Below are 26,172 nucleotides of genomic sequence, written 5' to 3' on the forward strand. Positions count from 1 at the left end.
GACAGTCACTGGCATTGACTTTGCAGCAATTCCTCATACTGAGCATGCATGTAGCGACAGTGGAGAGGAAAAACTCCCTTTTAACAGGAAGAAACCTCCAGCAGAACGAGGCTCAGTGTGAGCGGCCATCTGTCACGACTGACTGGGGGTTTGTGAGAACAGAAACACAAAGAGAACAAAGAAGCACTGATCCAGGAGTACCTTCTATGGGAAGGAAAAGTAAATGTTAATAGTTGTAGCTGATCTGTTTTACTAATATTTTATTTTATTTTTTTGCCTTTTTTTGCACTTTATAATGGCACGATTTACAGTTTCACACACAGCAATGTGAATTTTTCTTGTTCTGCACGACTACACACCAATGACAGATCTGCTTAAAACTTTACAAAAAAAAAAAAAAAAAAAAGAAAGTAATATCTAACTAACATAGTGACAGAAAGGGTGACAGTTTACATGATTGACTTTGTTCTGGCTTCTTCAGGTTTTGCGGTTTATGGGGGATCCTCACCTGAACGGGGCTCAGGAAAACTTGTTTGGGAATTACATCATCCAAAGGGGTCTGACATCAGCGGGTTTACGAGACGAGATCCTGGCTCAGGTCGTCAATCAGGTTTGGAGAAACACAAACTCTGAAAATGCAGAGAGAGGCTGGCTGCTGCTGTTGGCGTGCGTTTGCAGCTTCGCCCCATCACCCAAGATGGAGAAACATCTACTGAAGTGAGAAACCAACCCCCCTAAGAAGTTTTGTTATTTTGATAAGACAAATAAAACGTTGACAGCTACCTCAGGCCATGCTATTATTTAAAAAATAAGTTGACCAATCAGGGAGGCTTGCCCTTATAGGGAGGGTCTTTAGAAAGACAGAAGCTGAAGTAAAGCAACAATGCATAGCATGTTTCAATTAACGTTAAAACCTATTTATGTTATCAAAGGACAATGTCTCGAATTAAAGGGCTCTTTAACGTATACCCTCATTTTATAAATCATTGGTCAGGTTTGTGTCAGATCATGCCCCTGCTGGCTGCCAAGTGTTACTGCAGCACAGACTCATCCAAGCCAATCAGAAGATGCAGCAGAGCTCAGGCTCCTTCCCCGAAGCTGTGCGGACCTATCCACTGTCACTGCTGGAGTGGACGGCCAACAGAAAGAAGGCGAACATTGTGTTGCACGTGCACTGCTTTGATGGTGAGGTGCATGTTTCACTTGCAAGACATTACACCCTGCAAATTTAAAGTATTTATATTTTAGGAAAAAAATGCCAAAACCCTGCATAAAAGGCAGGGATGTGATTGTAAATTAAATGGATTTTGAGAAATGTATTTTTTTGTATAATGAGTTTGACATTTTATTTATTTATTTTTAAAGCAAGTGAACTTGCTGGTTGGTTTGTAGCTTTTTATCAACTAATTTAAAGAAGGCCATACTTAAAGATAAGAAGATATATCCACCAGACATCGCTATTATTCAATGAGATCAGTTACAGACTCATTATCTGACCATTGATTATTCATTACAAGGCAGCATCAGGTGACTTGAACTCAATGGGCTATTAAATGAACACATTATGTAGTCTCTACAGATCTGAAGGGACTTTCAAGGGAAAAAATCAAGGATGCAGCTTGTTTATTTGAGTGTTGTCTGCAGGAGGATCTTTCTTGTGTCCAGTTCATTCTTGGACCAGCGGGGAGGATGTAGCAGGACATATCCTGCGTCACAGGTGCTGGTGTTTCTGGTTAATCTGTATTTTTGACATTCTTTCAAGTTTTATATTTGTAATGTTTGTAACATTCATTCTATTACTGTCCCAATTTAATTTAATTTAAAATCAACATTTGGATATATGTAAACAGTGCCTTTAACATTTATTTCCCTGTGGTAAAGATGTGTAAAAAGCCTTAAATTAATTAATCTTCTGTTGAAGCTGCATAATCTCACACTGACAATTTTTATCGATCTGTTGAACTTTCTATCCTCCAGTTCATGTAGTTTTAAAGCTCTTAATAATTGCTCTGACTGTGGATATAGGCATCTTTAGGTAAGTAAGTATTTTCTTGCAGCCATATCTCTTCTAATAAAGATTAACCCACATCTCCCATACGTAAAAGTTAGGTCCTCTTGTTTTTCCCATTTTAAAGAGGTTAGATAAATGGGCTTCTATGTCAGGTCATGTTTATACCCAAGGGTAACAGGAATCAACTGATTACTCAGAGAGCAATGACTTCCTCCTTGCACACCTCTCATCAATGTTAAACCTATGCAGTATCTTTCTGATTGTACAGACATTCATCTTTACATCAACAACAAGGTCATACAGTAGATTCTGTGATGACATTTTATTGTTTTGAAGACTTCTTTTAGCATCTTGTAGTCGGCTTTCAGGGTGAACTAACTTGGACCACCAGAGCTCTGCAGTGGAATGGCTGATTTACATTCTTTTAAAACATCTTTAAATCCCTTATCGGACCCATAAGCTGCTACAGTCTTCTTTCTGAAGGACTGAGATATCTCTTAAGATCTCACCATGATGTTCACTCTCTTTCACTTTAACAGTTAGGAGCACAAAACTAAATATCTGAGGTTTAAATAGGCTAAACCTCCTTCAAAATGCTAAGTAATATTCTAATCACATGCACCTGATGTGTCATTCATGTGTGTAATTGTAACTATTAAGTCTGAATGAATGTGGGATTGTCTGAATTATCCCTCACTAAAAATTGCTTCTGTTTAGTAGATTTTACAGGTATTTAACACGTCTTTTATTCTATTTTTATTGTGGCATTATACGACTTATTTTTTTTTGTATTAACATTTATATTAAATATCCACATGTCCAAATATGTCCTATTTTTTACATTACTGTAAAAACCACTCTATTTCTCTCAAATTCCAAATCAAGATATTTTATAAATAACACAAAGAAAACAAGGTCCTAGTCAGCAACACCATACTAATATTTTCAATAATCAGTATTATGTATGTCCTCCACTTTCAATGCAGCTGTAAAGTATCTTGACATGGGTTCAGGTGATAACCTGACTACTTCCTCATTAAGTATATTGATGTTTGCTTGAATTGAACACACACTAGAAATAATGACTGTCTTACTGCTTTTAGATATTGTTGCACCAGTAATTTTGTAAAATACATAAACAGTTTAAATCATTTCATAGCATGTTTTGTCCCCTCTGAATAAATGTACTCAAAAGGGTTTTTAAAAAAAAGGTTTTTAGTGAACGATGTGTGAACAAATAATTTATTTTACGGCTTTTTTACTTATCTTTACCAGGGAAGCCGATAAATGTGGAGGGTGCTGTACAGGTGCTTCTCAAAATATTAGCATATTGTGATAAAGTTCATTATTTTCCATAATGTCGTGATGAAAATTTAACATTCATATATTTTAGATTCATTGCACACTAACTGAAATATTTCAGGTCTTTTATTGTCTTAATACGGATGATTTTGGCATACAGCTCATGAAAACCCAAAATTCCTATCTCACAAAATTAGCATATCATTAAAAGGGTCTCTAAACGAGCTATGAACCTAATCATCTGAATCAACGAGTTAACTCTAAACACCTGCAAAAGATTCCTGAGGCCTTTAAAACTTCCAGCCTGGTTCATCACTCAAAACCCCAATCATGGGTAAGACTGCCGACCTGACTGCTGTCCAGAAGGCCACTATTGACACCCTCAAGCAAGAGGGTAAGACACAGAAAGAAATTTCTGAACAAATAGGCTGTTCCCAGAGTGCTGTATCAAGGCACCTCAGTGGGAAGTCTGTGGGAAGGAAAAAGTGTGGCAGAAAACACTGCACAACGAGAAGAGGTGACCGGACCCTGAGGAAGATTGTGGAGAAGGGCCGATTCTAGACCTTGGGGGACCTGCGGAAGCAGTGGACTGAGTCTGGAGTAGAAACATCCAGAGCCACCGTGCACAGGCGTGTGCAGGAAATGGGCTACAGGTGCCGCATTCCCCAGACCTGGGCTACAGAGAAGCAGCACTGGACTGTTGCTCAGTGGTCCAAAGTACTTTTTTCAGATGAAAGCAAATTCTGCATGTCATTCGGAAATCAAGGTGCCAGAGTCTGGAGGAAGACTGGAGAGAAGGAAATGCCAAAATCCCAGAAGTCCAGTGTCAAGTACCCACAGTCAGTGATGGTCTGGGGTGCCGTGTCAGCTGCTGGTGTTGGTCCACTGTGTTTTATCAAGGGCAGGGTCAATGCAGCTAGCTATCAGGAGATTTTGGAGCACTTCATGCTTCCATCTGCTGAAAAGCTTTATGGAGATGAAGATTTCATTTTTCAGCACGACCTGGCACCTGCTCACAGTGCCAAAACCACTGGTAAATGGTTTACTGACCATGGTATCACTGTGCTCAATTGGCCTGCCAACTCTCCTGACCTGAACCCCATAGAGAATCTGTGGGATATTGTGAAGAGAACGTTGAGAGACTCAAGACCCAACACTCTGGATGAGCTAAAGGCCGCTATCGAAGCATCCTGGACCTCCATAAGACCTCAGCAGTGCCACAGACTGATTGCCTCCATGCCACGCCGCATTGTTGCAGTCATTTCTGCCAAAGGATTCCCGACCAAGTATTGAGTGCATAACTGTACATGATTATTTGAAGGTTGACGTTTTTTGTATTAAAAACACTTTTCTTTTATTGGTCGGATGAAATATGCTAATTTTGTGAGATAGGAATTTTGGGTTTTCATGAGCTGTATGCCAAAATCATCCGTATTAAGACAATAAAAGACCTGAAATATTTCAGTTAGTGTGCAATGAATCTAAAATATATGAATGTTAAATTTTCATGATGACATTATGGAAAATAATGAACTTTATCACAATATGCTAATATTTTGAGAAGCACCTGTATATAATAGCCGGGGATCTGTCGTTGTTTGGTTTTGCAGAGGAGTTTCCGACTGGTGGAGGGGGAGTTCGGTTCTGATGAAGGAGCACAGCCAGTGGGTGGAGTTAGCCGGTCATGACTACGTGCTGGACCTGATAGCGGACTTAGAGCTTCCTGTGGACTTTCCCAAGCAGAAGAGTTACTTTATCATCAGCACTGATAACCCAGCTAGAGTCAGAGCTAATGCCAGCCTGTCAGTCTGCAGAATACACTCAGTTGCATCACATACAGTACAGAACACCACTGAAAGATGTATTTAATATGGTGGATTGTTTCCTCTCTTGTCCCAGCACCTTGTTAGGCAGCGGGTTTGACTCAGACGAGGACCTTCCCTCTTCCTTTCCTCTCAGCAGCAGCAGACCAGCCTACAGCCTGCCTGACTCTGATGGTTACTACAGCCACGGTACACAAACACACTAGAGATTATACGTTGATGCATAACAACAATCCCAAGCTAGGAAAGAAATAGTAATACCAAAGCCTCCAGCACACTGATGACCTCATGATGATGCAGATAACGTTATGGTGATTAATCCAGTCAGGATACAAAGTTAGGAGAAATGTTTTCTGACAGCAGTAGCCTGATGATCTAACAGACCGACACCCTACCTGTGATATAAAAGCGCTCTGCGGCAAACCCAGTCTGCCTGTAATTCAACACGATGATGAATTGTGACAAAAACTGTAATTCAAAACAAAGTTCTAACAGCACTAAGGTAAACAGAGCTAATTCTGCTCCAGTTTTGCCCAGCATTTCTGGTCAGCACTCAAACAATTTTGTATTAATGAGCAGTGCATTAAAACATGGCCGCAGGGAATGGAAATGGTTGAAAGTGTTTCTTTTCTACACAGAATCAGTCTCTGTTTTACTTGTGATATTTTAGGTGCTCTACAGTAACATGGCTAACAAAATGTTATTCTTAGGTCACCATCCCCTAAACTTCACAGTTAATTTTCTTACAGCAGAATGTGGTTTATCTTAAAAATTCACTTTAAGTTAATGTTATACGTGGTGGATCTACTATGCCACCCAATGAAACATCAGTTAGTTTAGGAAACATTTAATTTTTTTCTTAAAGCTCTGAATGTAGAATGTTACTACTATCTGGCCTGTGTGTGTCCAGCAGAGTCAGATACGTTCAGTGATGGTCAGACCCAGAGAGGAATGGACCGCTACCTGGACAGCCTGTTTGACCCTGTGCTATCAGACGATGGCATAGTGAGTGTTCACGCTAATGTGCTGCAAATGACACGTTCTAAATTCACTTTCTGCATTTCCACCAAACTATCATTTCCTCTATTTTCAAACGTTTTTGCAACATAACTTACACTTCTCTTGTTGCTTCAGCACAGCTTGTGCATCATGTAGTGCTTTGCAAAAATGTTTTCACGTTACAACATCAAACTTCAAAGTGTAGGTTGTTTGCACCACCTTCTTTATTGTGATACCCTTAAGTAAAATCTAGTGCAACCAACCATTCTTCTGAAGACAATACATTAGTACCTGCTACCACTAGATTTCACTTGGGGATGGTGCATTTGGGGTGTAGGCCAGCTTTAGTCTTTTCCAGGACACATAACGTTTTGCGTTTAGGTCAAAAAGTTCAATTTTTGTCTCATGTGACCAGAGCACTTTTTCCGTGTTTGCTGTGTTCCCTACATGACTTGTGGCAAACCTCCAAACTCCAAACAGTACTTCTTAAGGCTTTCTTCTTGCCACTCTTCCATAAAGACCAGATTTGTGGAGTACATAATAACAAACTATTAATTCGGTTAACAAATTCTTCTACCTGAAATGTGGTCCTCTACAGCTCCTCCAGAGTTACGATAGGTCTCCTGAGAATCCTCTCTGATTAATGCTCTTATTTCCAGTCCAGTCATTGTAGGTGGACCGCCAGGTCTTGGTAGGTTTGCAGTTGTGCCGTACTCTTTCTGCTTTTGCATGATGGATTGGACAGTGCAGACAAGAGTAGAGAAGTTTAAATCTTGAAACATTGCTGTGTTTTTGATCTTCATTATGCTATTTTCTCTAATCTTCTATAACAAAACTCTGAGGCATTCATAGAACCTCTGGATTTATGCTGAGGTTTAATAAAACTCAAGTGGTTTCCATTTACACATTAGGTGTCTTCTGAAGACAATTGGTTGCACTATATTTTTTTAGGAGTTATTACAGGAAGAGGGTTAGTGGTGAAACATTTTTGAAAGTCATGTATCGTTTCCCTTCCAGGTCACAATGATGAACTACTGTGTGTTGGACTTTCACATAAAATCCCAACAAAACAGATTGAAGTTGGTAGTGGTGATAAAATGTAGAAAAGTTCAAGGGCTGTGAAGGCACTTGCAAGAAGCTGTAGCTGCATTTTAAATCGAATATTTTGGTGTATATAAATTCTTTAGAAAAACCCCCCACCAAAAACCAAAATGAGGAAGTATCATCAGTTTAATCCTACAGACTAACCAAGTAGCAAACTAAGGTCCCCTGCCATCTGAGAGTGAATGGAAATGAGTACTGATGGATGGATGGAACATGTGATCTACCTTCTCTGTTTGTGTATGAATGGGGCAGACAATGAGGATGATAAGGTTTCTCAATGACCTACCGTATATCACTGTAACAGCAGGCAGTGCTTTAACATGCTTGTGGATAATTCTCTACAGTTTACAGTATATAATATAAAAAGAAAGAGACATACATAAGTAGGAAAAACTTTCTTTTTCCTACTTATGTTGATATTTGCATCCATTGACAGCTTGCTTGCTTATTATGAGCTATTGTCGTTGAGGAATCTGCAAATTAGGGAATCTGCAGGCCAAAAATAATTGCTGCCTTAGAAAATAATATTACAGCTTGTTCCGTTGTCTCGAACTCTTCTGCAGAAGTGTGTATTTTGTCCTTACAAGTTTGCACTTTTGTGCGGTGGAGCATCACCTACAGTGTGTATGGTACTTCCTGGAGAGTATTCAGTTCCTGCAGCTCCACTCACTCTCTCAGCGAGGGTCTGAATCATACTGCACTCCACCTCTCTTGTGGTCGCTTGTCTACTGGCACGAACTTTATATCCCATTTCTTGTCTTTTAAACTCCAGTTTCTCTCCATCTGCAAACAATTTTTTGTTCTTCCATTTGCAAATGACATTTCTGTCTGCCAGAACATGGAAAAGACTGGTTTGTCTACAAGAATGAAGGGAGGAGGAGGCGTGGGCATCGCAGGAGAAGGTCGTGGAGAGGGGCAAACATCTCCTACTCGGCCTTATCCACCGGGGATACATCCTGGAGGTCAAACTCTTAAATTTCCTTCTGCTTTATGTGTAGTTTCTGTTCAGACTGTGTGGGTTATTTCTTTATTTTGTATTTTTTGTGCATCTTTTTCATTATGTCTATAAACTCTTTTTTGTAGAAATCAGTTATTCAGCTTGCTTCAAGTGGCTCCTAAATCCTTGACACTTTAGTAGATTTTCTCACTATGACTGCTAGAAACACTAACAAGTTTAAAAATGCATTGAGCTGATCTGTTTTATTATCATATTTCCAGAGTAAATAAAAAGGAAATGATTCACTACACAATAGTGATTTTATTTTTGTTGTAAAGGTTGATCGACTCCTCAGGTTGTTTAAAGATTCAGGACCACTAGTCAACACCCTTAATCTGATGTTTAGAAGCCATAATGAGTACCAGCCTTATAAATAATGCATAAATAGCCATTCACTGTAACAACAGATATTTTTAAACTGTAGGGGGCATTGTCGCACTTATATTTCCTTTTTTATTAGTATTATTATTTTATTCTCATTTGGGCTATCATCTTTCCTGGAGCTAGGTGGTAACTCTCTGCTCTTTTATTGCTGACTCTACTTCTTTATTGTTGGAACTTCTAGCTCATAAATGTATTATCATGTGTAATAAATGTGTAATTATATAAAATCGGTTGCTGTGAACTGAGAGTGGTTGGAAAATGTAACAAAGCAAAGGGCAAAATGAGACAAACTCAACATGTTGTCAACTTTAAGTATAACAAGGGTTAAAACAAGTGATTGTCCTGCTTCAACTTCCCAGTTTTGTGCTACTAAATACTTTTGCAAGGCACAATGAATCCCACCCAGAGAAAGCAATGACGCCTAAACATACAGCCATACAGCTGTTAAGTAATGGTTCAGATCAAAACATATTCATGTGTGAAAAATGGCCCAGTCAAAGTAAAGACACAAATCTGAGTAAGAATCTGTGGTAAGTCTTAGAAACTGATGTCCACCGAAGCTCCCCATCCACCCTGACTGAGATTGACCTATTTTGCAAAGACAATGGAACCAGTTAACATGCCAAAGTAGCACCATCAGCAGTGCCCCCCTTATAATTTTGGTGTCAGAAAAATGTTCTATTTAAGGTAAAATTCAAATGTCTATTGTTTCTAAAATTTATATAGTATGCCAGATTATTTTACTGTGGCTGTTGGCACTGAATACCAGTGAATTTCTACTGACCTCTACATGCATTAAACCTGCAGTAGAGGCCAGCAGGAAACACTCTCCTGACTCTAATCTTGTTCCTTACCAACTCCTCTTAAAGCCGTCCCAGTGCTGCCAGTAGCTGGAGGAATGATGCCCCCCATGCCAGTCCCCTCCCATCACCATCACCATGAACGACAACAGCAACAAGAGCAAGAACCAAAGCAGGCCCAGTACCACCAATATAACCGTCCCCAACAACCCTACCCCCTACCTTCTTCCTCCACACCCACTCCTGCCACTCGAGTAGCACCTACTCCTTCGCCCTCTCGCGCCCCCACTCCTTGGTCCACAGTTGTCACAGCAGCGGATAAAGAAACAGATGCATCATCTCATGTCGGGGGGGTCCCGGGTCTGCCGGGGATGCCCGCACTCCCAACGATGCCCCCAGTTCGAGGTTTACCTGTGATGACAGGTGTGCCAGGTATAAGGAGCATGAGGAGTGTGACGTGGACTTTCCAGCATGTGTGGCCTAAAATGAGTGGGCATGGTGGACTTCATATATGGCTTTGAATGAAAGCCATGATAGTATTTTTATATTATTCCCAGCTTTCTAAAACAGTTTTAAAGTTTAAAGATCCTGTGTGTTTTGTATGCAGTGAAATAAATGTACGTTCGGCATTTTCCCTTTTTTTTATTATATTAATGTTGTTTCACTGTTATTTTCTTCTTGTTTTGCTCAGGATCGGAGGAGATGGTGCTGACTCAGCAGCAACAAGCCATCATCAACCAGCAAGCTATCATTCTGGTGGGAATCACTTTCCTGTCTACAACTCCATTATTCATGCTGCTGTCAATACCACCGTAGTTGCGCAAAGTGTATAACTACCATAACATTTCATTCAGATTAAAAAAGGTTTTAAAGACAATATGACCGGGCATTACACCAAATGTAATAGGTCAAAAGAAATACATATTTATTCACTCTTTTTAAAGCAAATTAATAATGAGAAATGTCAAGTAATCAAATAAGGCACAGTCTTAAAAATGCTCAAGATCTGCATAATACCCAACATAAAGCACAAAATCTGCAGCTGCACTCTCCAGACACATATCTAAATCAGAGTGACAAATCAATTACAGGGATAAATTTATATCCCAGACAAACCGCCATTATTGCCAGAGAAAATGGAAAATTACATTACCCTAGATGGAATTTGAAGAAGGATAAGTGGATTATTGTTAAGACCTAAGGTAAGTTAACAATAATAATTACAAAAACTGACAAGCCCAAACCAGCATAATTCAAAATGAATTAAATATCTTCACCTAAATGAACTACTCATTAAATTTCCATAACCAAACCAAAGTTACATCCTAAGTCTGGAACCACTATTTGTAAAAGTAAGGAAAAAGCTAAACCAATGGCCTAAAATAAAACAGACCAATTTTCAACAACTAAAACTTCTGTGCCAGTCACCAGAAGCATAAACAAGTCTAGTTTTTACAATTATCTTAAACAACCAAAGCTTGCAATGTAGAAATTGAGCCCTGGGTCAGTTCAGTCCTTTATCCCCCATTTCGCACTTGCATGTTGCCTTCATACCTTCATACTTTTCTTCCTGCAAACACCCCATATTAAACCTATATACCTAAACCATAAAATGTCAGTTTTTTATTTGTAGTTAGGTGTCATGTTTAATCAAATTAATATAGATTAATATTTGAAACATTGAAATAAACTCTGTTCTAAATATTTTGGTTCTGATGCTTGTTTTGGCCAGTAGACCAAATGTAACAGAAAATGACCCCTGAAACAACCCAGTAACCTCCTACTGGAGGCCCAAAGCCTTAGAAATGGCTATAACTCTTGCCAGACAGACAGATGTTAATGATTTGTTTCTTATCCTTTCTTGGTTTTCTTTAGATTGGGGTTATGATGTGTTGGCTTTTGAGAAGGTTTTGTCAGAAAGGTTCTATTTTAAGACATTTTTTCGACAGTAGTGGCCTTTTTTTTTTGACAGTAGGCAGACAGGAAAGAGGGGTAGAAAGAGGGGAAGACATTTGGCAAATGTCACCGGGTCTGGGACTCGAACCCGGGACAGCCGCTTCGAGGACTGTAGCCTCCGTATATGGTCGCGCGCATAACCCCTACACCATCAGCGCCGCGCCAGAAAGGTTCTATTTAAGTGATTTCTTGATTGTACAGGTCAGGCAGTGATCAAGCCTGGGTGCGTAGAGTGAAACTAAAACAGAAGAAATGGGGTTAATCACATTTAACATTTAGGTGTAACAAAAAAGCAAAAACTAAAGAAATTTGTAAAGGGGGCATATACTTTCCACAGTACAGATAACCTATAATTGTCAATATGTCAATCTGTCAAAATAATACAAATATGTGTTTTTATGGTGCAGGCCCAGCAGATGACCATGCAAGCCATGGCGATCCAGCAACAGATGTTGTCTTCCTTCCCTCCTGTTGCTCCGGCCCCCCGGTCACCACCATTACACCACCACACAAACCTGCCGCAACACTCACACACACACAGCCCTGTGAGTAAACACATCCTATTTTTGCTGATTTCATCAACTTTTAAATATCATCTTGCAGCCTTAGGGTTTTTGTTTTTCTGCAGACCAAAGAGAACAGCGAGTCACACAAACCCAGCCCTGCTTCCGTTCATCGGAAAACCAGTACGTCTTGTGCTTATTCTATGCTGTATATGTTGACTAAAGTTGAAGATCCTGTGTCCAAAGAGATTAAGTACATCTCATTTCAGGTAAATGCTTGTTTTGTTGTTGTTGTTTTTTTCCAGGTATAACACATCGGCTCCCTCCTGAGGATGTAGTTAGATCCAGTGTGAGCAACACAGAGCGTATTGATCCGAGCCACGACATCAAAGATATAATCAAACAGCACCAGCCCACAGGCACAACATCCTCTCCTGGGTCTCCAACTCAAAGGTAACACACACACACACACATCTGTGTTTTACTATCTTTATGAGGACTTTTTGGTTACTTCCATTGACTTCCATTCATTTTCCTTGATTTTTAGTGCCTAACCCTGACCCTAACACTAACCCTAACCCTAACCAGTTAATACCTAACCCTAACCCTAACAATAACTCAATTCATACCCTAGTCCTAATCCTAACTCCTGTCCCAAGAACGGAATTTGAAAAAGTGAGGACCAGGAAAGTGTCCTCACTTTGTCAAAATGTCTTCACTTTGTGATAAAATTACGAAAAATGGTTCTCACTCAGCAACAAGTACAAGAACACACACACACACACACACACACACACTTGAACTGTTGCCTATTTAAAAAAGGTTTGAGACAACAGTTGTGTTTCCATAGGCAATTATTTCTTATATCTGATTCCATGATTCTGTTTCTCACATTAATGGAGCAACACACATTTTGGATTCATAATCCTGAGCACTGATGTCGTCCATAAATGTTCTGTTCAGGAACTGAGGAACTGAACCTTTATTGAGCACTTCTTTACCTTCTCATTATGCGAAATACAGGGGTTGGACAATGAAACTGAAACATCTGTCATTTTAGTGACAGATGTTTCAGTTTAGTGATGGTTTGGGCAGCCATATCATGGCATTCCCTTGGCCCAATACTTGTGCTAGATGGGCGCGTCACTGCCAAGGACTACTGAACCATTCTTGAGGACCATGTGCATCCAATGGTTCAAACATTGTATCGTGAAAGCGGTGTATCAGGATGACAATGCACCAATACACACAGCAAGACTGGTGAAAGATTGGTTTGATGAACATGAAAGTGAAGTTGAACATCTCCCATGGCCTGCACAGTCACCAGATCTAAATATTTTTGAGCCACTTTGGGGTGTTTTGGAGGAGCGAGTCAGGAAACATTTTCCTCCACCAGTATCACGTAGTGACCTGGCCACTATCCTGCAAGAAGAATGGCTTAAAATCCCTCTGACCACTGTGCAGGACTTGTATATGTCATTCCCAAGACGAATTGACGCTGTATTGGCCCCAAAAGGAGGCCCTACACCATACTAATAAATGATTGTGGTCTAAAACCAGGTGTTTCAGTTTCATTGTCCAAACCCTGTACATCCCCTTATCCTCACAGGTTTTTAAATATGCGCAGAATGATGAGGGAAACACATTTTGGGTTTTTCCCAATGAACCCCATTTCTTAGGATTTACACTATTTCTTTAAATCAGATTAAAACATATTTTGGATTACGCTGGATCTGATTGGTCAGATCTAAAGAGAGTGTTTAGTTGAGACTTTCTGTGATATATGTAAAGAAATCGTATAATAATGACCACAGAATCTGGTATGTATTTAGTATTATTGTTATGTATCTCTAGGAAAAGTGATGGGAAGAAGTTTGCCAGAAAACCTGACCCTCATGATGAAGCTATGGAAATCCTTAAAGATCAAATGGCAAACCCCCCGCAACCGGTAAATTGCAACTCCTGGAACCCCTTTGCACAGGATTAGGACTGCATTACGGTATTAAAAATCAGCTAGAACATGGATGGTCTTTGGGGAGTATTGATAAGGTTTTCTGGGGTGTAGTGTGCTCTCTTTTACTTGTAATAGGGTGTTTTCTCCTTCACAGTATGACTGAAACTGATGGTGAATATGCAGACATCTCTCTCTCTCCCTCTCTCTGAGCTTCAGGGAAATAAACTATTTGGCAGAAAAAAAATACTAAGTGTAGGAGCATCATTATTGCTCACTGAAAGAGACTTTCCAATTTTGCTGTGGTTGAGCAAAGTTTGAATAATCATGGAGGTTGTGGAGAAGGGTGGTCCTAATCCAGTTTGAAGGGGCCCTACTCTGCCTGAACACCAAATGGCTTAAACACACAAGGAAAAGAAATGCTACCTAACATTTCCGTGATTCTCAGTCACAAAAGAAGACCCAACCATCTCAACCTAAGGAAGAGGAAGGAGTTAAAGCTATAAAGGTAGCCAAGCCTCGACCTGCAGAGCCAGCAACCAGCCTCAGCATGACCCCAACCCATCCTCCAGGTGAGCTTATCAGATCAATTCACAAACATTAAACGGTAAAATAAACAAAGAAATGTGTTGCACATTTTACACTCATATTTCAACATAGACACGGAGAGTAACTCTGGCTGGACTTCATTAGTGTGTCTCTCCAGTCTCTAGAGATTTACCAGTAGAAGAGGAGAATATTCAGACTCAACTCCACAGCAAAACCAGTGATGAATATTATACCTACTCTAATGTCCCCTGGAAACTCTTCATGAGGAAGGAAGTGAGTTTGAGATATTTTATGATTGCAGTTTAGTTCCATTGCAAGTAACTTCTCAGAGAGATGGAAAATATTAACAATATATTTGTTTAATGCAATGCTTTTTATGTTACTTTGATAAGAACTTTTTTACTATGATTATTTTTGCTTTGATGCAGGTTTTCTATCCAAAAGAGAACTTGAATAATCCCCTTATCCTGGCCCTAATGTTCAGACAGGTTGGTTAAAAACATCCACGAACATCAACAGACAGTTTTTAAGTTTCTTTTGTGATCATTTATTCATCTTGTTGTTTAAATGTATTTAAAAATAGAAATATGCTCATGTAATATTTTTTGTAAATATGTTAGATATTTAGCAAATATGTATTTAAATGTATTTAAAAATAGAAATATGCTCATGTAATATTTTTTGTAAATATGTTAGATACTTAGCCTGGGGTCTTTCTGCATGGAGTTTGCATGTTCTCCCCGTGCATGTGTGGGTTCTCACTGGGTACTCTGGCTTCCTCCCACAGTCCAAAAACATGCCTGTTAGGTTAATTGGTCACTCTAAATTGCCCTTAGGTGTATGAATGAGTGTGTGTATGGTTGTATGTGTGTTGCCCTGCGATGGACTGGCAACCTGTCCAGGGTGTACCCCGCCTCTCGCCCGTAGACTGCTGGAGATAGGCACCAGCAGACCCACTATGGAATAAGCGGTAGAAAATGACTGACTGACTTAGCAAATATTAAAACACACATGTATATACAGAAAAATAAATAAATAAACAAATATATATATATATATATATATATATATATACACACAGTACAGACCAAACGTTTGGACACACCTTCTCATTCAAGGAGTTTTCTTTATTTTCATGACTATGAATATTGTAGCTTCACAGTGAAGGCATCAAAACTATGAATTAACACATGTAAGGGGAGGTGAGTTTATTTATATAGCGCCTTTCAGCAATGAGACACTCAAAGCACTATACATACAATTACAATACAATCACAAAGCAAATAAACACAAATACAGACACAGAAAAACAAATCAAACAACAGAGGTAATTTAAAAAAGTTAAATAAAATAAAATAAAGAGAATAGAATAGAATGATGGACAAGAAAATGAAAGGAAAATTAAACTGAAAACGCAACTAATCATGCCTAAATGGCACAGTCAAAGGCCACTCTAAACAAATACGTTTTTAATCTTGAGTTAAAGCAATTTAGGGTTTCGGCGCTTTTACAGTTTTCTGGCAGTTTATTCCAGATTAGTGGAGCATAAGAACTAAAAGCTGCTTCTCCATGTTTAGTTCTGGTTTTGGGTATGCAGAGTAGATTTGAGCGAGATGACCTGAGAGGTCACCACTTGCGTTCAACTTTTCGACACTCCTTTTTTTCACTTCTGACTGGTGGAGCACTTCCCCATGGAGACATTTTCTCCCGAGAAACGACTTTCACTTTAATTGGAGCAATTGAATCAATGATGTCCGAGATTTTAGAATGAAAGTTTTCTACCAGCTCATCTACAGTGTTTCAGGGCAAAGTGGAGGTAGAAGAGTAAATCTGGTTAAAGGTTTCAGCGACACCATCCTTAAAGATGCGTTTTCTTATCATGTCTCTTTGGCAAACTGAGTCATTGCAGATGATGCTTTCAAAAATAACAGAAAAGTGGTCAAATAGGGCAAGTCCAAAATATGTCCCTGTTTGTGCGTTTGCTGTTTAACATGTTGAGTCAAACCAAAATTTCCAAGAGTGTCACATAGATCTATTGTAATTCTGTCTTCAGGTTTTCCATGTGAATGTTGAAGTCTCCCACAATAATTAAACAGTCATAATAAACACAAATCACAGATAAAAGCTCATTAAAATCACTGATAAAGTTTGCTTTGGACTTAGGAGGCCTGTAAATATTCAAGAACATGGTTCGGACAGGGCTCTTTACCTGGAGAGCCAAATATTCAAAAGAGTCAAATTTGCCCAGAAATACTTTTTTACACTCTAATAAATCTTTAAACAAAGTGGCTACCCCTCCACCTTTTCTTTGCTGTCTCCTCTCACAAAGAAAATTGTAGTTCAGAGGCGTCGCCTCTATCAGAATGGGAGCTTCATTAAATTTATGTAACCATGTTTCTGTTAAAAACAGAACATCAAGATCGTGGCCAGTAATGAAGTCATTGATTAAAAATGATTTTCCTGACATAGATCTAATGTTCAGTAAAGCCAGTTTACAGGTCCTTCTCAAAATATTAGCATATTGTGATAAAGTTCATTATTTTCCATAATGTCATGATGAAAATTTTATATTCCTATATTTTAGATTCATTGCACACTAACTGAAATATTTCAGGTCTTTTATTGTCTTAATACGGATGATTTTGGCATACAGCTCATGAAAACCCAAAATTCATATCTCACAAAATTAGCATATCATTAAAAGGGTCTCTAAACGAGCTATGAACCTAATCATCTGAATCAACGAGTTAACTCTAAACACCTGCAAAAGATTCCTGAGGCCTTTAAAACTCCCAGCCTGGTTCATCACTCAAAACCCCAATCATGGGTAAAACTGCCGACCTGACTGCTGTCCAGAAGGCCACTATTGACACCCTCAAGCAAGAGGGTAAGACACAGAAAGAAATTTCTGAACGAATAGGCTGTTCCCAGAGTGCTGTATCAAGGCCCCTCAGTGGGAAGTCTGTGGGAAGGAAAACGTGTGGCAGAAAACGCTGCACAACGAGAAGAGGTAACCGGACCCTGAGGAAGATTGTGGAGAAGGGCTAATTCCAGACCTTGGGGGACCTGCGGAAGCAGTGGACTGAGTCTGGAGTAGAAACATCCAGAGCCACCGTGCACAGGCGTGTGCAGAAAATGGGCTACAGGTTCCGCATTCCCCAGGTCAAGCCACTTTTGAACCAGAAACAGCGGCAGAAGCGCCTGACCTGGGCTACAGAGAAGCAGCACTGGACTGTTGCTCAATAATCCAAAGTACTTTTTTCGGATGAAAGCAAATTCTGCATGTCATTCGGAAATCAAGGTGCCAGAGTCTGGAGGAAGACTGGGGAGAAGGAAATGCCAAAATGCCAGAAGTCCAGTGTCAAGTACCCACAGTCAGTGATGGTCTGGGGTGCCGTGTCAGCTGCTGGTGTTGGTCCACTGTGTTTTATCAAGGGCAGGGTCAATGCAGCTAGCTATCAGGAGATTTTTGAGCACTTCATGCTTCCATCTGCTGAAAAGCTTTATGGAGATGAAGATTTCATTTTTCAGCATGACCTGGCACCTGCTCACAGTGCCAAAACCACTGGTAAATGGTTTACTGACCATGGTATCACTGTGCTCAATTGGCCTGCCAACTCTCCTGACCTGAACCCCATAGAGAATCTGTGGGATATTATGAAGAGAACGTTGAGAGACTCAAGACCCAACACTCTGGATGAGCCAAAGGCCGCTATCGAAGCATCCTGGGCCTCCATAAGACCTCAGCAGTGCCACAGGCTGATTGCCTCCATGCCACGCCGCATTGAAGCAGTCATTTCTGCAAAAGGATTCCCGACCAAGTATTGAGTGCATAACTGTACATGATTATTTGAAGGTTGACGTTTTTTGTATTAAAAACACTTTTCTTTTATTGGTCGGATGAAATATGCAAATGTTGTGAGATAGGAATTTTGGGTTTTCATGAGCTGTATGCCAAAATCATCCGTATTAAGACAATAAAAGACCTGAAATATTTCAGTTAGTGTGCAATGAATCTAAAATATATGAATGTTAAATTTTCATCATGACATTATGGAAAATAATGAACTTTATCACAATATGCTAATATTTTGAGAAGGACCTGTATATGACTTAGTTGCTGATATTAACTCTGTGTCTGGTTGTACCTGACAGTTTATGGCTTTTGTTGATTGTTTATTACTGTCTCTTATCCTTTTGGCTTTGTTCTTTCTGTCACGTATAAGCACAGAGATTTTACAACTATCTCCTATTAGGGGCCCAGGTTTTTCCTGGACATGCTCATTTCTGATAGAGTTACCACTGGGGCCCAGACTGTATCACAGAGAAGTGATGTGAAGATCCTGATTAGGAGGAGATAGATTAGGAGGTGGTGTGGCTCTGTGACTTTTGGAAGATGTTGGTTTAGTAGCAGGGCCTCGGCCACGGGGGGTGTTGAATGGAGGAGATGTCAGAGCCATTTGGGTCCCAATTTTAAGAGCTCCTTTCATGTTATCAGAATCCAGTAAGGCTTAGTGGGCTTAGTGGGGAGATGGGAGAGTTCTGTGCGGTCTGGGTCGGGGTCTGGGGTGAGGGGGGTTTACCAGGGGTGTCGGTCTGGGTGTGGGTTTGGGGGGAGGGGGTATAATGGGGGGGGGGGGGGGGGGTCCACTTCTCCTGTGGATTTCAACGGGGAGACCTTTGGGATGACCTCTCTTTCTCAGCCAACTGGCTGATTGTTTCTGCTGGAGCTGTTGGAGGCAGCGTTATCATTGTTGTTGATACTCCATGTTCTCTGCTGAAGGTCAAAGCTGCTGGCGGATTATTTACTGAATAGAAGAGATTAGATGTGAAACGTCTGGCTCCTGGCTTGTTCAAGCAGAAACCATCTTGCTTGAAGAGTTGTCTTTTTTCCCAAAAAATATTAAAGTTGTCGATGAAGTTCACAGGTGTGGAGGCACATGTTTTTTTCAACCACTTATTAATCATCAGAAGTCTGGAAAAAACCTCCTCTCCACAGAAAATTGGTGCAAAGGGTCCGCTGAGAAACATCTTGATATTGAGACCTCCAACAATATTCAGAAGACGAGTGAAATCCTCCTTCAGTCTTTCTGATTTTTTCTTAGCCACGTCATCCATGGCTCCAAGGTGTATGATAAGGGGTTCGAGGGTCGGGCGCTCTTCTGTGATTGCAAGGATGTTCTCTGAGATATCGACACCACGTTACTGGTACCAATCATAACTTCTGTGTTTTTCTTGTTGCAGACATTTTTAATCCCATCCACAGCTGTGTTGCCCACTATTAGGGTTCTTGGTCTGGTGGGGCGCTTTTTCTCTGGCAGCTTAGGAGAAGACTGTTTAGAAGGAAGGTTGTTCTCAAACCTTTTATTGTTCTCAGAAGATGGATCATTTTCCTGGTTTTCATTCTGTAGTGGAGCAAATCTGTTTTGGAGGAGAATTCCATTATTTCCAGCTGTCTCACTCCTATCAGTTGTTGTGACAGCAGCTTGCTGTCGAAGTCTCCTTTTCCCAGGGGAAACGGGGGCATTTCTCTGTAATTCTGGCCATTCTATTTTATTTAATTGCTGAGATCTTCCAGTGAGTCGTCCACCTTGATTTTCTGGGCATGCCTCTAAAACATGCCAGGAGGGTCTGCCGGGAGGTTTATTCTCAGTGTTCTGATTGCCGGCCGAGTCGTTGAGCTGGCTGTCACTGTTTGGGATCACAGGCAGAGTTGAATCATCGTTGTACCCCATATTCACCTCCACATTCACTTCTAGTCGGTGGATTTTGATCTCCAAAACAGCCAATTTCTGTAAAAGTTTGTCGAAGTCCTCTATGGTGAAGGGAGGCATTTTCTGCTGATTAGCTGGCATCAACTTGTCCTGCTTTCGAGTTCGATTATAAAAACATCAAAGTCCTTTAAAAAATAAAAAATAATAATAATAATCCTTGGGAGTCGCTGGTAAGAAGTTGTTTTAGTCCAATATTTCCGTAATTTTGGCTAAGAGATAAAAACTTAGGTGTAAAAGAATGCAAGCAAGCAGGGAGCTTAGGAGAAAGCATCTGAGCAGGCAGAGAGGCGGAAGTGGAAAAAAAATGTGGAATTATATACTGAACAAAAATGTGTGAAACAACTGAAAATATGTCTTATATTCTAGGTTCTTCAAAGTAGCCACCTTTTGCTTTGATTACTGCTACGCACACTGTTGGCATTCTGTTGATGAGCTTCAAGAGGTAGTCACCTGAAATGGTTTTCCAACAGTCTTGAAGGAGTTCCCAGAGATGCTTAGCACTTGTTGACCCTTTTGCCTTCACTCTGCGGTCCAGATCACCCCAAACCATCTCGATTGGGTTCAAGTCCGGTGACTGTGGAGGCCAGGTCATCTGGTGCAGCACCCCATCACTCTCCTTCTTTGTCAAATAGCCCTTACACAGCCTGGAGGTGTGTTTGTGGTCATTGTCCTGTTGAAAATTAAATGATGGTCCAACTAAACGTAATCCGGATGGAATAGCATGCCGCTGCAAGATGCTGTGGTAGCCATGCTGGTTCAGTATGCCTTCAATTTTGAATAAATCCCCAACAGTGTCACCAGCAACGCACCCCCACACCATCACACCACCTCCTCCATGCTTCACAGTGGGAACCAGGCATGTAGAGTCCATCCGTTCACCTCTTCTGTGCCGCACAAAGACACGGTGGTTGGAACCAAAGATCTCAAACTTGGACTCATCAGACCAAAGCACAGATTTCCACTGGTCTAATGTCCATTCCTTGTGTTGTAATGATGTGGGTTGGCATTTCTTAGGAGGGCCGCGTGGCCCTCCATGTGCTCGCCAGAGATAACCTGACTACCATTAGGTACCAAGATGAGATCCTCAGACCCCTTGTGAGACCATATGCTGGTGCGGTTGGCCCTGGGTTCCTCCTAATGCAGGACAATGCTAGACCTCATGTGGCTGGAGTGTGTCAGCAGTTCCTGCAAGATGAAGACATTGAAGCTATGGACTGGCCCGCCCGTTCCCCAGACCTGAATCCGATTGAGCACATCTAGGACATCATGTCCTGCTCCATCCACCAACTTCACGTTGCACCACAGACTGTCCAGGAGTTGGTGGATACTTTAGTCCAGGTCTGGGAGGAGATCCCTCAGGAGACCATCCACCGTGTCATCAGGAGCATGCCCTGGCGTTGTAGGGAGGTCATACAGGCACGTGGAGGCCACACACAATACTGAGCCTCATTTTGACTTGTTTTAAGGACATTACATCAAAGTTGGATCAGCCTGTAGTGCGTTGTTCCACTTTAATTTTGTGTGTGACTCCAAATCCAGTCCTCCATTGGTTAATAAATTTGATTTCCATTGATGATTTGTGTGTGATTTTGTTGTCAGCACATTCAACTTTGTACAGAACAAAGTATTCAATGAGAATATTTCATTCATTCAGATCTAGGATGTGTTATTTGAGTGTTCCCTTTATTTTTTTGAGCAGTGTATATATATACATGGAAGTTCGCCCAACCAGTCTACATGGGCTTTGTGCACTTGGAGAAGGCGTTCCCTCAGGGAATCCTGTGGGGGGTACTCCTGGGGTATGGGGTACCAGGGTTTGGTACGGGCTGTTAGGTCCCTGTATGACCGGTGTTAGAGCTTGGTCCACATTGCCGGCAGTAAGTCGGACTCATTTCCGGTGAGGGTTGGACTCCGCCAAGGTTGCCCTATGTCACCGATTCTGTTCATAACTTTTATGGACAGAATTTCTAGGTGTTGCCAAGGTGTTGAGAGGATCCGTTTTGGTGGTCGTAGGATTGCGTCTCTGCTTTTTGCAGATGATGTGGTCCTGTTGGCTTTATCAGCTCGTGATCTACAGCTCTCGCTGGAGCAGTTCGCAGCCGAGTGTGAAGCGGCCGGGATGAGAATCAATGCCTTCAAGTCCGAGGGCATGGTCTTGAGCTGGAAATGGGTAGACTGCCTTCTCCGATCCACATTCCTACCCTCATCTATGGTCATAAGCTCTGGGTCGTGACTGAAGGAACCAGATCATGGATACAAGCGGCCGAAATGAGTTTCCTCCGCAGGGTGTCTGGGCTCTCCCTTAGAGAAAGGGTAAGAAGCTCGCTCATCCGGGAGGGACTCAAAGTAGAGCCAGTTGAGGTGGCTCGGACATCTGGTTAGGATGCTTCCTGGACTCCTCCCTGGTGAGGTGTTCCGGGCATGTCCCACCGGGAGGAGGCCCAGAAGAAGACCCAGGACACGCTGGAGGGACTATGTTTCTGGGCTGGCCTGGCAACGCATTGAGATTCCCCCAGACGAGCTGCCCCAAGTGGCTGTGGAGAGGAAGTCTGGGTCTCTCTGCTTAGGCTGCTGCCCCCGCAACCCAACCTCAGATAAGCAGAAGACAACGGATGGATGGATGGATGGATGGATGGATGGATGGATGGATGGATGGATGAGTGGATGGATGGGTGGATGGATGGATGGATGGATGGATGGATGCATATTCAATTAAATTCAATTCAGTTTTATTTATATAGCACCAATTCACAACACGTTGTCTCAAGGCACTTCACAACAGTCAGGTACATACATTCCAATTAATCCTAACATTTGAACAGTGCAGTCGGAGTTAGCTTTTTATTCAAATTGGATAAAACGTTTTTCTATCTAAGGAAACCCAGCAGATTGCATCCAGTCAGTGACTTGCAGCATTCCCTCCACCCGCTCATCCGGGTGGAGGGACATATAAATATTATAGTTAACCCCCCTTGAAATTAGCAGTCAGCCTCGTTTATTCTAATACCGCTTAAATCCCAGTGCAACCAACTGCCTGGAGAAGTCACCTAATTGTGAGTCCATTTTTGTACAATTAATTCTCAGTCTAAATACAACTGTTCTGTGGAGGCCTCAGGGGTTATATAGAGAATATTAGTAAACAAACAGCATCATGAAAACCCAGGAAAATATCAGATCAGGGATAACGTTGTGCAGGGTAATTATCCCAAGCTGCAAACATCACTAAGAGCACTCTTTAATCCATTACCTGAAAGTGTACACAGTTTTGCTCAGTTCAGCCTTGTTTGCTGTTTGAAGCTAGCCTTGTAGTGGACACTGCAAACATGTAAAAGAATTTGATCTGGTCAGATGAGGCCATAATTAAGCTTTTATTTCTACGTGCAAAATTCTATGTGTGGCAGAAAAAAAAAACAATTGCCATCTCCACAGTGAAACATGTTGATGGCACCATAATACTGTGGGAAATGGACAGGATAGCTGGTCAGAGATGATGGGAAGATGGATGGAGCTACGTGCAGGACAGTCCTGGAAGAAAACATGTTTTAGGTGGAAATGTTCAAGGAGTGTGAAACCTTTTGCAATGTAATGCATTTATTCTTGTCTGTGCCTGTCTTTTGTAGGTTGTACACGATACCTTCTCTGAGGCTTGCGTCCGCATCACCCAAGAAGAGAGACAGAAGATGAAAGACCTTTTTGGTAAAAAACAAACAAAAAAAAACCTTCACATCTGCAACCCAGCTCGCCCTGAAAACTTTCATAAGTCCATTTTCTTTTTAATAGCCGAGAACAAAGTGGATCAGGCTTCAGGAACGAATGATGAAAATGTGAAGAAAAAAGTGGTGGCCATGGCCAAAGACTCTTGGGAGATCTACTTCTCCCGCCTCTTCCCCGCCTCTGTGAGTTTCCTAAATCTGCTTTCCCCCTTCTTTAGGCCTGTATGAGTGTTGGTCCACAGTTACATGTATTATCAGGTTGTGGTGAATGCGTGTGTCTGCTTTCCAGGGCAGTGTGGGAACAGGAGTCCAGGTCTTGTCTGTGTCGCATAAAGGCATCAAGCTGCTGAAGTTGGTGAAGAGCAGCTCAACTGCTTCAGACTACTTCAGAGTGCTGAGGACCTACAGGTGAACTCAACTTGTTGGAAGAGGTTAAACATATTTATTTGGTGATAAAGCTGTTTAAGGTTTTTCAAGCTGCTGCATTGAAAACTAGACCACACCTACACTGTACAGGTCCTTCTCAAAATATTAGCATATTGTGATAAAGTTCATTATTTTCCATAATGTCATGATGAAAATGTAACATTGATATATTTTAGATTCATTGCACACTAACTGAAATATTTCAGGTCTTTTATTGTCTTAATACGGATGATTTTGGCATACAGCTCATGAAAACCCAAAATTCCTATCTCACAAAATTAGCATATCATTAAAAGGGTCTCTAAACGAGCTATGAACCTAATCATCTGAATCAACGAGTTAACTCTAAACACCTGCAAAGATTCCTGAGGCCTTTAAAACTCCCAGCCTGGTTCATCACTCAAAACCCCAATCATGGGTAAGATTGCCGACCTGACTGCTGTCCAGAAGGCCACTATTGACACCCTCAAGCAAGAGGGTAAGACACAGAAAGAAATTTCTGAACGAATAGGCTGTTCCCAGAGTGCTGTATCAAGGCACCTCAGTGGGAAGTCTGTGGGAAGGAAAAAGTGTGGCAGAAAACGCTGCACAACGAGAAGAGGTGACCGGACCCTGAGGAAGATTGTGGAGAAGGGCCGATTCCAGACCTTGGGGGACCTGCGGAAGCAGTGGACTGAGTCTGGAGTAGAAACATCCAGAGCCACCGTGCACAGGCGTGTGCAGGAAATGGGCTACAGGTGCCGCATTCCCCAGGTCAAGCCACTTTTGAACCAGAAACAGCAGCAGAAGCGCCTGACCTGGGCTACAGAGAAGCAGCACTGGACTGTTGCTCAGTGGTCCAAAGTACTTTTTTCGGATGAAAGCAAATTCTGCATGTCATTCGGAAATCAAGGTGCCAGAGTCTGGAGGAAGACTGGGGAGAAGGAAATGCCAAAATGCCAGAAGTCCAGTATCAAGTACCCACAGTCAGTGATGGTTTGGGGTGCTGTGTCAGCTGCTGGTGTTGGTCCATTGTGTTTTATCAAGGGCAGGGTCAATGCAGCTAGCTATCAGGAGATTTTGGAGCACTTAATGCTTCCATCTGCTGAAAAGCTTTCTGGAGATGAAGATTTCATTTTTCAGCACGACCTGGCACCTGCTCACAGTGCCAAAACCACTGGTAAATGGTTTACTGACCATGGTATCACTGTGCTCAATTGGCCTGCCAACTCTCCTGACCTGAACCCCATAGAGAATCTGTGGGATATTGTGAAGAGAACGTTGAGAGACTCAAGACCCAACACTCTGGATGAGCTAAAGGCCGCTATCGAAGCATCCTGGGCCTCCATAAGACCTCAGCAGTGCCACAGGCTGATTGCCTCCATGCCACGCCGCATTGAAGCAGTCATTTCTGCAAAAGGATTCCCGACCAAGTATTGAGTGCATAACTGTACATGATTATTTGAAGGTTGACGTTTTTTGTATTAAAAACACTTTTCTTTTATTGGTCGGATGAAATATGCTAATTTTGTGAGATAGGAATTTTGGGTTTTCATGAGCTGTATGCCAAAATCATCCGTATTAAGACAATAAAAGACCTGAAATATTTCAGTTAGTGTGCAATGAATCTAAAATATATGAATGTTAAATTTTCATCATGACATTATGGAAAATAATGAACTTTATCACAATATGCTAATATTTTGAGAAGGACCTGTAAATTATACTCCAACCAATGCTGCGTGCACTGTAGGTAATGTCCTAATATTCACCTATAAATCACAACTACATCACAATAAGCTTTGGTCCCTACGACTATTGCCACTGGATGGATAATTTGATGGATAGCTTGTTTTCTGTATTAAAGAACAATTGGGTGGTTCCTAAATTAAAAGAGACAT

The 26,172-nt window shown here is 41.3% G+C and overlaps 1 protein-coding gene across 1 annotated transcript in view; it reads left to right on the forward strand.

Annotated features, from left to right (window-relative positions):
• Positions 1–26,172, forward strand: part of LOC124863186 (unconventional myosin-XV-like) — a 79,945-nt gene that overhangs the window by 29,174 nt on the left and 24,599 nt on the right. Inside the window, exons 29-47 of the mRNA XM_047357454.1 lie at positions 482–717; positions 995–1,185; positions 1,645–1,717; positions 4,924–5,115; positions 5,213–5,325; positions 6,047–6,141; positions 8,075–8,201; positions 9,490–9,852; positions 10,112–10,176; positions 11,784–11,921; positions 12,005–12,062; positions 12,185–12,332; positions 13,734–13,827; positions 14,279–14,402; positions 14,537–14,652; positions 14,808–14,867; positions 23,774–23,849; positions 23,934–24,049; positions 24,156–24,274. Of these exons, the coding sequence (XP_047213410.1) occupies positions 482–717; positions 995–1,185; positions 1,645–1,717; positions 4,924–5,115; positions 5,213–5,325; positions 6,047–6,141; positions 8,075–8,201; positions 9,490–9,852; positions 10,112–10,176; positions 11,784–11,921; positions 12,005–12,062; positions 12,185–12,332; positions 13,734–13,827; positions 14,279–14,402; positions 14,537–14,652; positions 14,808–14,867; positions 23,774–23,849; positions 23,934–24,049; positions 24,156–24,274 (2,504 nt within the window). The remainder of the gene's footprint in view (positions 1–481; positions 718–994; positions 1,186–1,644; positions 1,718–4,923; positions 5,116–5,212; positions 5,326–6,046; positions 6,142–8,074; positions 8,202–9,489; positions 9,853–10,111; positions 10,177–11,783; positions 11,922–12,004; positions 12,063–12,184; positions 12,333–13,733; positions 13,828–14,278; positions 14,403–14,536; positions 14,653–14,807; positions 14,868–23,773; positions 23,850–23,933; positions 24,050–24,155; positions 24,275–26,172) is intronic.

This window comes from Girardinichthys multiradiatus, chromosome X (assembly GCF_021462225.1).
Source record: "Girardinichthys multiradiatus isolate DD_20200921_A chromosome X, DD_fGirMul_XY1, whole genome shotgun sequence".
NCBI lineage: Eukaryota > Metazoa > Chordata > Actinopteri > Cyprinodontiformes > Goodeidae > Girardinichthys > Girardinichthys multiradiatus.